Source organism: Tupaia chinensis, unplaced genomic scaffold (genome assembly GCF_000334495.1).
Source record: "Tupaia chinensis unplaced genomic scaffold, TupChi_1.0 Scaffold000062_1, whole genome shotgun sequence".
Classification (NCBI taxonomy): domain Eukaryota; kingdom Metazoa; phylum Chordata; class Mammalia; order Scandentia; family Tupaiidae; genus Tupaia; species Tupaia belangeri.
This window is the reverse complement of record NW_006159520.1, coordinates 728,879-741,947: the sequence shown is the minus strand read 5'-3', so window position 1 is coordinate 741,947 and position 13,069 is coordinate 728,879. Positions and strand designations below refer to the sequence as shown.

Genomic DNA, 13,069 nt, shown 5'->3' with positions numbered 1-13,069 from the left:
AACATGAGATATATTTTATAAGAGATATATTCAGAAAGGTCCAGTTTCCATTTCTTTCACTCACCTGTTCTTGTTCTCCCCCTATTATTACCATTTTTATTAGATCATGGCTTACCTTTCTACTGTTTATTTTGAAAATAAAAGCAAATATCCATTAGTGATGTATTTCTAACCCCCCTTACACCATTGTTGGCACACTATACACATTCTTTTTTTTTTTTTTTTGGAGAGATTTTCACTGTAGGGCGCGTGCGCTCGCCAGACAGACAGAGAGAGACATAGAGACAGAAAGCAAGAAATCATCCCCCAGGGGGGATGGTCACGCCGCAATCCCCTCTCCTCCATTCTCCTCTCGGGATCTTGGGCACGCACGCACACGCGCCCGGCATGAGTTTTAAGCCACCGGGTCCGGGACACGAACCGTGGTCGACTACGTGGGAGTCCAGCGACATAGACATTATGCTAACTGCTGGTTCCCGATACACATTCTTTTGTGCTTGCTTTTTTTCACTTCACTTTACATCCTTAACAGTTTCATAATACTTCATTGTATGTATGCACTATCTAAACAGACACTCCACCTCATTCATAAAAAGATAAACACAGGGGCCAGATAGTAGTACAGCAGTAAATAAGATGCTCTGTGAAGCAGACTCAAATGGGGAGGTTCCCAGTTTAAATCCAAGACTTCCCTGAATATACTGGGCCTGAGTGTGCCCATAGTCCAGGCTGGCTGAAGCTGGTGCGGATCATGGCATCAGGAGCCTGTTGGAGGCCTGCATCTCTGTCTCTGTCTCTCTCTCCCAAATATGGGATAAATAAATAAAACTTTAAAAAGATAAATACAAATCTATACTGAGATAGCATTATCATTTTTAACAAATTACCAAAAATCAAGTTGACTATTCTGTTGGTGATGGGGACACAAAAACGTTCATACATTGCTGGTATAAATACAAAATTTGCACAACCTGTATGAAGGGGAATTTGGCAATATTAAATGAAAATGACATGTTCTTTTACCTTGTCACCTAGCAATCCTATTTATGAAATCTATACTAAAGATGTACTGGCAAAGGCATATTACATATACACAAGGAATTTTTTAGTAATCACAAAAGACTAGAAATAGCCTGCATACGTATCAGTACAAGCCTGGTTGAATAAATTACAGTACATCCATATATAACCAAAGAGAAGAATTACTATACATTTTTAATGGGGTATAAAGAAAAAAGCCAGCACATATGAAGTTAAACTTCATTCATCAGTCATGGTAGAAATATCATTATTGTTATTGTTACTGTTTTTATTCTTTTTTTGTTATTGTTATTCTTTTTATTACATATATACATGGCTATGAATAGATAAAGCACATAAACAACTTTGCTAATGTCATTAAGAACCAATATTTTCATCTTAAGACAAAAAAAAGATAAAAAGCTTAGTTTTAAAAAGGTATTAGGACAAACAAAAAGGCATTTAATATTCAAGAGCAGTCATGGATCTTTAAGAAAAAAATATTTGAGACATCTAAAACCTAGGTGGGGGGCAGTAGCTGGTATGGTGATTAAGGCACTGGACTCCCACATGGCTTACTGCAGTTCGAGTCCTGGACCTGGAGCCTTGCTTTTCTCTCTCCTTCTCTGTCTGTCTGTCTCTCTGGTGAGTGCATGTGTTCTGTAGCTAATTCAATAATAATAATAATAAAGTTAAATAATTCTTTAAACATTTGATGAGAATAAACATATATGTAATTTTTAATAGTTATGTCTGAAGCAAGAAAAAAGAGAAGGAAAAATTTCCATTTCATCTTTGATGTACTGTTGCTTATTAACACTGATGACTTTTTCTGTAGGCCTTTACCTCCTGAATGCTGGTCCCACTCAGGCATCCCACCTTCAGTTTTTTTTTTAATTTAATTTAATTTTTTTGAGAGGTTTTTGCTATAGGGCACGTGCGCTTGCCAGAAAGACAGAGAGAAACAGAAAGACACAGAGAAGTCACCCCCAGGGAGGATGGCCATGCCACAATCTCTTCTCCATTCTCAGAATCTTGGGCACGCATGCACACCCGCCTGGCATGAGTTTAAGCCACCGGGTCTGGGACTGCAGTAGACTACATGGGAGTCCAGTGACATAGCCATTACACCAACTTCTGGTCCCACCACCTTCAGGTTTTAACCAATTTCTACTGATTTTTCAGTTAATCATTTGTTCGTCTCTCAGTTCCCCAAATAAGGATCTTTCATTACCCTTTTATAGAATCATATTCTTTTCCTTCACTTCTCTCAATTGATAAATGCCTCATTCATGTAATTCTTTAATATCTGTCTGCCTTTCCTCTTCAAGGGCCAAAGTTACATATGCTTTCACTCACCAACCTATAACCTATAGTAGGCCCTCGACTAACAAGTGTTAAAAGAGAGTGAAATGTTTAACTTCTGTTTTCATTCTTTCACTACCGTGCAATGGGGACAGAGCAGTGCCTGAGGAAGTTAAGTTCTGCCACTGCTCGTATCAAGTTTACGTGGGAGCGAGGTGGGGCATAGTGACTGTGTTCTATACTGTGTTTAATTTGAGTCCTAGTCCTCTGCCCTCAAAGAACTGCATCCCAGGCCACAGAGAACATCTCAATGGACTGCTGCAGACTGAGAATGTAGACACAGCAAGGGATCAGGAGCTGGGCGTTAGCAGTCCTGCCTGTCAACAAGATAACCAAGGTTTTAGCAAAAGCTGGGCGAGGGGCGGGTCTTCTTCGGGTCTTCCAACTCCAAATCCCTCTGAAAAGCAACTTCTGGGAACCAGCAGTTAGCGTAATGGCTATGTCGCTGGACTCCCAGGTAGTCTACCGCGGTTGGTGTCCTGGACCCGGTGGCTTAAAACTCACGCCAGGCGCGTGTGCGTGCGTGCCCAAGATCCGAGAGGAGAATGGAGGAGAAGGGATTGCGGCTTTCTGTCTCTATGTCTCTCTCTGTCTGGCGAGCGGACGCGCCCTACAGTGAAAATCTCTCCAAAAAAAAAAAAAAAAAAGCAACTTCTGCGGCTGCCGCCTACCGCAGACGTTGCCTTCCTCCAGCATTCTACTCTTCCATGACAGATCTCAATTGTGCTTAACTACCTCTGCAACAAGACTTGTGCATCACCATCAGTCTCCCGCTAAGACCAATTCCCGCAGCCGAGGTTCCCACCTAGGGCTGTGGATTAGGGTACTAAAATCAGCGTTTGTGAATCCTGACTCCGCTTGTCTCACCTCGGGTTCCGTAGGACCCATAAGAGGACCTTCTGCCTCCGCCGCTTTCGGAAAAATGAGAGTAAGGTGTCTCTTACATTTTCCGAACATATGGTCCGAGACGCAGTTCAGGTGTATTCAGACATTCCGTAAACAATATTTTCCTCCAAAAATGATGGCCCTGAAGGAGCAGATGCAACTCGTCTTTCTTCTCCCGTGTTTTTGGACTGCCTGCCACACCCCTCGCGGCCTCCCCTTCGTCCCCCCCCCCCCCCTCTCTAGACAGGCAGCTCCTGGCCACCCTCCGAGGTCCTGATTTTGAAAAGAGGAGTGAGCCAATCAGATGCCGAGCACTGTTTGGCGCTACCATTTGAGCCTCCGCTGGAACTGCGGGTACGACGGCCGCGGTGTCTGCAGAGGAGGTGGCGCAGAGACATGAGGAGGGCTGGGTGGTTTCACTGAATACCCCGAGATGTGTAGGCCCGGGCCGCAGGCGGGCTGATGGGGGAGGGAACAAGCAGCCTGTGAAACGGGGTGACGGCGGGCACCAGCCCGACTGGAAGAGGCGCCTGAGCAGCCGGCTGGTCCGGCGGCACGTAGAGCTGGGGACGTGGGGACCGAGACACGGACGTCCAAGCTGAGCCTGCCGGGGCTGGAGGAGCCAGCGAGGGTCGTCGTTACAGTGGGAGCCGGAGAGGGCAAAGTGAGATTTGGAGGAAAGGGGATCCTTGGAAGTGACCGGAAGTGGTGAGAAGCTGGCTAGAGGCGTTGGTGCAAGGAACCGAAAGAACGGGGGAGCAAGAAGGAAAGTCTGCGTAAGTAGCTGAAAGCGTCGGGTGACCCGGAAGAAAGTCGGCGTAAGTGAAGGAAGAGTGAGGTGTGCCTGGATCAAAGGGCCAAGAGAAGAAAGTCTGTACGTGGAGAGAGGATCGAGGAAAAGTGGAAGTGGCCGGGGTCTGGTGCCGGAAGAGAGCCAGACGTGGTCAAAAGGCAGCGGAGCGGAGCTCAAAGCTGAGAGTGTTTGGAAATTGGAAGACTTGGTGGCGGACGAGGGTCGGGAGCCAGATTCTGCCTCGAAGAGTGGGTGACGTTTTCGGCATGTGGGATCAGAGGCTGGTGAGGTTGGCCTTGTTGCAGCAGCTTCGAGCCGTCTATGGTATTAAAGTTAAGAGTGGCCGTGGGCAGTGCGATCGCCGAAGACATGAGACAACAGCCACAGAAATAGGGGTAAGTTTGGGGAGCCAGATTTAGGTTTTTAGTTTTTTACAGACATGCTGGTATCGTCACTTATTGCCAGGTCCCGCTGTGTTCATTCTTTGTATAGATCAAACAGAGAATGTACTTAAGTGTGTCTAATTCAGTCCAGGTGGTCAACTGCTGATATTTAAAGAATGACTTTCTTTTATTCTTTTCAGGTATTTTTGGTCATTGAGAAAAAGTTGCAGGATTTTCCAACCTTAGAACTATTGACATTTTGGATCATTCTTAGGGGGATGGGATGAGGGCTGTCCTGTGAATTGTACAAGGTATAACAACATCACAGGCTTCTATCTATCAGAGGACAGCAGTGTCTTCAGTTGTGACGATTAAAAATGTTTCTAGGCATTGAAAATTTATTGTATCTTGAATGAGTAGTATGTGGGGAGGGAGACACACTACCCCTCCACGTCTGGTACAGTAATTTTTTTTTTTAGAATTATTTTATTTAACTTTATTTATTATTATGATCATTGTTATTTTCCAGTTTGATCAGAGAGAGACAGAGAGAGAGGAAGTGAGAAAGCAAGCCACCAGGTCCGAGACTTGAACCATGGTCGGCCATGTGGGAGTCCAGCACCCTTAACCACCATGCCACTTGCCAGCCCCTGGTACAGTAAATGTTATACAGGGACAAGGGAGACCAATACATGTTCTAAATGGATCAGTAAATGAGATGTGACAGCATTAGAAATAGGTTTCAGATGATACCTTTGTATTCACCAGTTTGAGAAAACATGCTTACTGCTTGGTCTGTTGTACTTTTTAGACATAAAGCTGTTTTTTAAAATGAGTAAATTAAGAAGCTGGAGTGGAATGATTGAAAAGCTATTCATGTTTTGGCAGTAGAAGCAAAGGAGTTTGGGGGCCAGCAGGTGGCCTGGTGGGTAAGACGCTGGACTCCCACATGCCTTGGCACCTTTCTCTTTCTCTCTCATAAAATTGAAGAATAAGAAAAAATAAAAAGCAAAATGGATAATTCTTAAAAAAAAAGAAAAAGTAAAGTGTTTTTGAATGAGATTGTAATGTGTCTACTGCATTAACAAGAATTTCATGTTTGGGAGATGTAATAAATTTAAAGCGTTTTGCTTTAAATGTATTTGGCTAATTTATATGATAGTTTCTTGTACTTGGAGACAAAACCTAATATAATTAATTTGTGTAGCCCTTAGTTTATATTTTAAAAACTATGTGAAGAAAACTAACAAAATAATATGTATATCTCTTAACAGCTTTTAAATTCTGAAAAATTGTTTTTGTTTATGAATTAACGGGAACCTGATTGTTTATATTCCAAAATTTCAGTGGTTTCTTTTTATTTTAAAACTGGCTTTCCAAGATCTCAAATATAGCTAGTTTTTTTAAGTATGTGGAAAGATTTCTAGTGTGTGGTTTTGTTTTTTTGTTTGTTTGTTTGTTTTTTCACCCCTTAACAAGAAAAACTGACACCTGACTTTAGAGTCAGATAGACCTGGGTCCTCTTTTGCCACTACTGTTGGGCTGGATGTTTAATTGCCTAGGCTTTAGTTTCCTAATCTATAAAGTGGAAGTAATGGTATCACTCCTTGGTTTGTTGAGGGGATTTTTAAAAAGGTAGTATCTATAAAAGGGACTAGCAAAGTGGCTGTCACATGCCATTTAGTCAGCCTTTGGTAGTTGTGTTAGTTAATGGTCTATATGCTAATCAATAATCATATAAATTTAGCTAGAAACATTAATAAAAACATTCTAACAAAGAAAAACAGAAGATCGTCGTGTTATACGAATGGGATCTAACAGGATAGGTAATTTGAAAAGATTTCTTTAACTATTTGGTGTTTGTTAACTGGTTTTTGAGCTTTTGCACTAAAGTACTTGGAATTTTTTTTACTAATATTTTGAGATATCATAATACATAAAATTTACAAAGCATGTTACTTTACTAAATTTATTATGGTGCTTCTGAAGCCAATTGTTAAAAATTATGAGACTTAAAAAAATTCTATTTAGGTATGACAGTTTGGTTGCACAGTATCAAGAAAATTCTGATTAACTTGAACAAAGGGGTTGCCCATGCTAACATTTTTTTAAAAAGTAGCTCACCTTGACATAATAATCGTAACAGCACTGGTATAAATTTTTCACATGTTTTAAATCTTCCTACAACTCTATCACTTAGAATCTATATGAGGATACACACGGACTATTAAGTTGATTGACATCACTTAGCTAATAAGTAGAAAAGTGAAAATTTAAAAATCTGGTAGTTTTGCCCCAGGCTTCTGCTCTCTTAAGCACTATACGGTACAGATTTGAGTTTGGGTTATTCATTGGTTAAATGAAGCCATATGGTGGAAGGAAGTATTTACTTGTGTGCATCATACTCAAGTAACCAACATAAAAGTTTACTCTTAGAGTTTTCAATGTATTCAATTTTGAATGTGAGTTTTTAAAAGCAGATTTTAAAGTAGTTAAATAAACCTTGACTTATTTGTAGACTCCCTGCCTTGCGTACCTCAGGACACAGATTAAAAAACACTTTTATAGGATGTGGACAAAATGTCAGGTCTAAAAAATAACCACTTCTCATGTAATTTTAGGAAGTATTCTAATAAGTGCTATTCATTTTATCAACTGCCTTAGCTTTTTGTATAAATTAGCATTTTTAAGATGAACAAAGAACAGTGTAGGTCAGTATTTATAAGGTCACTTGAGGGACTTGTATTAATAGCATTGGGGGGGATATTAAGTATTTTGGGGCAGATTGTTTTGTAAGAATGTTGATTTTCCGTGGTCAGCTTGGAGACTGGATGGATTTGCTGGATCATTTGAGGGCATTGACTTTGTCTTGGCCATCTTTGTACTCCCAGCACCTACCATAATTTCTAATATAGTCGTTATTTGTTACCACACAGACTTGAAGTAACTATTTCGATAGTTTATAATTTACTTCTGTAATCTTATTTTTATTATTTCTTGAGATTTATAATTCACCTAATGTTTAGGAAAACTTATATTATACCCAATATTTGTATTAGAGTAACTGGATTTGTCATTTTAGGGTAAAATATTTGGAGTACCTTTTAATGCACTACCCCATTCTGTTGTACCAGAATATGGACACATTCCAAGGTAAGCAGAGTTTGATGGTTTTAGAGCTCTTAAAAATAGTTGATTGCACAGTTTTGTTTCAGATCAGTAAATGATTCCTCTCTCAACATTAGATAATGTAAAAAAAAATCACACACATTATTTAAATTTTCTTTGGGATGCATGTGCCCTCTGGAGAAACAGAATGAGAGAGAGAGAGAGAGAAAGGGAGACAGTACTCCCCTCACTACCCTCCCCCTGGTGGATGACCACATTGCAATTCCTTCTCTACTCTCTTCTTGGGATTTTGAGCACTCACACACATGCTTGGCCTGTTTTTCAAACCGCCAGTTCAAGTATTCTACCCTTCATGTCAGCCATGTGGGATCTAGCTGCCTTAACTACCACGCCACCTGACTGGCCCTAAATAATTTAAGTTTGCAATTTGTACTTATTCCAGGATTAAATTTTAAACTCAGTGATGAATAAATATTAGGAATCAGATAATTTTTGTTTTATTAGGTCAATTTTCAGTTTTCTGCCAGTTCTTTTGCTGTAACTGAAATTATGTAACATGCTGAATTACTAATTCAGTAGTAAGTTTCTTTTTTTATTTTTGAGAGAGAGTTGTGTTTTTTTATTTTTTTTCCTATAGGTCACATGCACTCATCAGAGAGACAGAGACAGAAAGCCAGAAATCATCCCCCCCCAGGGGGGAGGCCATGCCGCAATACCTTTTCCTCCATTCTCCTCTCAGGATCTTGGGCATGCATGCAAGTGCACCTGGTGTGCGTTTAAGCCACTGGGTCCAGGACTCAAACCACAGTTGACTACATGGGAGTCCAGTGACATAGCCATTATGCCAACTTCTGGTCCCATAAGTTTCAGTTTTTTAAGAGAAATTTAAGATAAAAGAGGGGGCTGGCAGATGGTGTGGCTGGGACACTGGACTCCCACATAGCTAACTGCTGTTCAAGTCCTGTACCTGGCAGCTTTCTTTCTCTAGTCAAATTATAAAAATAAATAAGTAAATAAATGAATGAATGAATGAATACAATTAAACAAAGGAAAAGAAAGTTTGGATAAAAGTATTTAAGCTAAGATCTTGGGGTATTTGTGAATATATAACACTTGAGTTTTTCTATGCCACTTACTATTTTTAATAAATAACCTTTTAGACTGATGGCATCCATCAGAATTTAATAGGTAAGTTTATGTCTTAAGAAAATGGTTTTTAAATGCATATAAAGAGGGACCAGCAGTTAGCGTAATGGCTATGTCACTGTACTCCCACGTAGTCGACCGCGGTTTGAGTCCCGGACCTGGCGGCTTAAAACTCACGCTGGGCGCGTGTGCGAACCTGGCCAAGATCCCTAGAGGAGAATGGAGGAGAAGGGATTGCGGTGTGGCCATCTCCCCTGGGGGGTGATTTCTTGCTTTCTGTCTCTATGTCTCTCTCTGTCTGTCTGGCAAGCGCACGTGCCCTATAGCGAAAACCTCTCCAAAAAAAAATAATAAATGCATATAAAGAAACCATTATCTCTAAATTCATTATTTGGCTACTCTAGCCCAATAATCCAGGTTTTAACTGATGCACCATTGGAACTCGAACCACACATTTAGCCGGGTGGGATCTGGCTGCCTTAACCTTTGTACCACCTTCTGGCCACTGCTTGGTTTTTAGATAACCTATAAAAGATTTGATTTTTCTGTAATGAAAACCTATCATGATTTTTATAGAATGGCAAAGTTTTATCCCCAGGGATAGCAGCTAAGTCTTTTTTGTCATTTTTTAGCCCACTTAAACAAACAAACAGAAGACACCTGTTATGTCAGTTATCCTTCATAAGCAAGGCCAGCCATTTTGCCATTTCCATCAGTACAGTTGTCTCAGTTCTTTGTAGCTGGCATCCATATTGTTGGTACCAGCCACTGAAAGGTTAAGTATCTAGAACATATTTATTGAGATTATTAATCAAAATAAAGGAATTGAGTTTATATCTTTGAATATGAGAAAGATTATAAGGACTGGGATTATATTCTACCCTTCTGAGGAATAATAGTGCCTTGTTTGTAGACAGGTGTAGTAAATGATAGATATTTAAAGCTATGTACAAGATGACCAATGGAGAGAAAATAAGTACTAAGGCAGCCTTAGAGAGAGCCCTGGATTCTTCTAGTATGGAGAAGTCTATTAAAAGAAGGGTCAGAAAATAATTTGAGAAGAATCAATCAGGGAGATAGCAGGAAAACCAGAAAGAATTGTGAAAAAGTATCTTTGAAATGATCAAGGGAATGGTTAGGTGTGTCAAAGGCTGATGGGTCAAGCAAGATGGAGACAGTGAGTTAGTTGGTACGGATTTGGCAAGGGTGAGGCTTGAGTAGAAATTGAAATGTGAAGAAATAGAGGCAGTGAAAGAGAAGTATCCTGGGCTCTGCAAGGAAGCATAGAAATGGAGTAGGACTGAGAAGGGTGTCTGAGTGAGTAGGTGCATTGAAATGGTGTGAGTGAAAAGATGGGCCTTAGAGAAGAATTTAGGAAGCACGACAACTAAAAGAAAACTTTGATAACAACTATTAAAGAGGCTTGGGGCATTAGAGCTTCTGAAAGTAGAATAGTGTGTGGCCTACTCAGGTACTTTGGTAAGATGTGCATCTGGCCACTGAAAACATTTCTCTTTCAGCTTTCTTGTCGATGCTTGCACATCTTTAGAACAGCATATGCATACAGAAGGGCTTTTTAGGAAATCAGGATCAGTTATTCGTCTGAAAGCGTTAAAGGTAAGCATACTTTTTAACTACAGTTTTTCATTTGTATCATTTCCTGATTTGTTTTTTGTGCTTGCAATATTTAAAGCGATTACATAAATGGTAGAAATTTAATTTGCAAATTTATGGCAGAAGAATCTCTTCCAAGAGAAATTATTTATCTTTTTTTAAATTGTGTGTCATTTTTACAGTGGTTTAAATTTACAGAGTACTTTTTAAGTGTATGATTCTGACTCCTATGAAGCACCATATGAAATAAACATTTTAAATGTTCTTGTTTGAAGCACTCTAGAAAGGAATGATATAAATTAAAACAAGACTTAAGATAAATATGTTAAAGAAAGCTCTTTCATTCCAATAAACTCTTAAAGCTCCTAAAATTCTAACAATTGTTCTATTTATTTCAGAATAAACTGGATCATGGTGAAGGTTGTCTGTCTTCTGCACCTCCCTGTGATATTGCAGGACTTCTTAAGCAGTTTTTTAGGGAACTGCCAGAGCCCATTGCTCCTGCTGTCATGAAGCACTTTTCAAAGCTCAACAGTTAGGAACAGAGGAGAAGACTAGAGCTACATTGTTGCTCTCCTGTCTTATGGCTGACCACATAGTTGATATATTAAGATACTTTTTTAACTTTCTCAGGAATGTTTCTCTTAGGTGAGTAGTAATTAAATATGTTAAGAAATGATTTCATTTCTTAGCTAGCTAAAGATTTACCTCTGTATATAGTGAATTTTATGTACAATGGAAAGTTTTCTAAAAAGAATTGCATATTTTCTTACTATAAAAAGTATACTCTTGGGACCAGCAGGTGGCGTGCTGGTTAAGGACACTGGACTCCTACATGGCCGACCTTGGTTCGAGTCCTGGACCTGGCACCTCACTTTCTCTATCTCACTCTCTCTCTCACTCTGTCCCTCTCTGGTCAAATTAAAATAAAGAAAAATGAAATATAAAGTTAAATAAAATAATTATTTTTTAAAAACATACACTCTCGGGACCAGCAGATGGCATAATGGTTATGTTGCTGGACTCCCATGTAGTCGACCACAGTTCAAGTCCCAGACTTGGGAGCTTAAACTTAACACTGGGCACGTGTGCGTGTGTCCCCAAATTCCCACGAGGAGACTGGAGGAGAAGGGATTGCACTGTGGCCATCGCCCCCCGGAGGGGTGATTTCTTGCTTTCTATCTCTCTGTTTCTCCAGTGAGTGCACACACCCTATAGCAAAAACCTTTTTGGAAAAAAAAAATAAATAAATATGAATGTGTGTGTGTGAGTGTGTGTGTGTGTGTTAATTTGCTAGAGAGCACTGCACACCGGCATAAGGGACAGGGCAAGAAAGCACCGTATGGGGCACGGTTGTTCTGCTTCTCATTTATTCCTTCCTACTCTCAGGGTTTTGGGCATATACACCCACCTGGCATGTTTTTCAAGCCACCAGGGCCAGGACTTGAATAGTATAGTTGGCCATGAGGGATCTAACCATGCAACCACCAGGCCACAGCTCACCCTTGCCCTTTATAATTTAAGAAACAGTATACCAGATATTTCCTTGCTGTATTAGAACATCTTTATGCAAGTCTTAATGGCTTATTAATGTTTATAGGCTTTGCTATCCACTGAAAGCTCTAAAAACTGTTTCCGAAATATTTGCCGTTTGCTTTTTCAAATTTTTCACCTCTCCCTGCTGTCAGTGATCCTACTTATTATAAACATACTTGCTGAACTCTAATATTTCCTACTCATTTATTTATTTGCCAGGGGGCACTTATGCTTACCAAAGAGACAGAAACAGAGAAAGGGAAAGGGAGAGAAAGATAGTTGCCTCCCATTTGGCGTCAACATGCAGTCCCTTTTCCATTTTCTGTCTCACTGGGATTTGGGACTGGGCCTGGCATGTTTCTCAAACTATCAAAAATGGGACTTGAACCACAGCACTCATTGGGGTCAGGCTCCCTTCACCACTTGCCCATAGGGCTGGCTCAAATACTTTCAGCTTTCTGTGTGTGCATTTGAAAATCATAAATATGTTCAGTTGGCATGGGAATGCTGAGTGGGAGCTCTTTGATGAGCATGATTTTATGGTGTAGATTTAAATATACAGACGCTCTGTGTTTCTGGGTTTTCTTATGTTCAAGCCAGTTGTGTAGGTGCGTAGATGAAGAGTAGCTGTGCTTTGATTCACATGTTCTTGATGGAGTAAGGTCTTCGAAATGTGCTCAGTACAGTATTTTAACTTTCTGTGTTTTTATCTTTGGTACCATCTAATGAAACTATTTTTTCACTTAAGGTCCAGTGAGAATAAGATGGATAGCAGCAATCTTGCAGTAATATTTGCACCAAATCTTCTTCAGACAAGTGAAGGACATGAAAAGATGTCTGCTAACACAGAAAAAAAACTGAGATTACAGGCCGCGATCATACAGACTCTTATTGATTATGCACCAGATATTGGTAGGATATAGTTACATTGTTAAGTAACAAGATTTGTTTAAATGAGGGAAATTCAGGTTTCTTCCAAGTGAACTGTGAAAACACCCATTAGAAAGTTGCTATATTACTACCTAAACGTGTTGGGGAAGTGAAGAATGTATAGTAATTGTCTCACTTGTAAACACTTGCATTTAGGGCGTGTACCAGATTTTATCTTAGAAAAGATACCAGCTATGTTGGGTATTGATGGTCTCTGTGCTACTCCATCACTGGAAGGCTTTGAGGAAGGCGAATATGAAACTCCTGC

The 13,069-nt window shown here is 40.0% G+C and overlaps 1 protein-coding gene across 1 annotated transcript in view; it reads left to right on the top strand.

Moving 5' to 3' along the window:
- Positions 1-3,776: 3,776 nt before the first annotated feature.
- Positions 3,777-13,069, top strand: part of ARHGAP11A (Rho GTPase activating protein 11A) — a 22,079-nt gene continuing 12,786 nt past the window's right edge. Inside the window, 7 exon segments of the mRNA XM_006141694.3 lie at positions 3,777-4,458; positions 7,529-7,599; positions 10,242-10,338; positions 10,734-10,839; positions 10,842-10,983; positions 12,620-12,783; positions 12,958-13,069. Of these exon segments, the coding sequence (XP_006141756.1) occupies positions 4,330-4,458; positions 7,529-7,599; positions 10,242-10,338; positions 10,734-10,839; positions 10,842-10,983; positions 12,620-12,783; positions 12,958-13,069 (821 nt within the window). The 5' untranslated portion in view covers positions 3,777-4,329.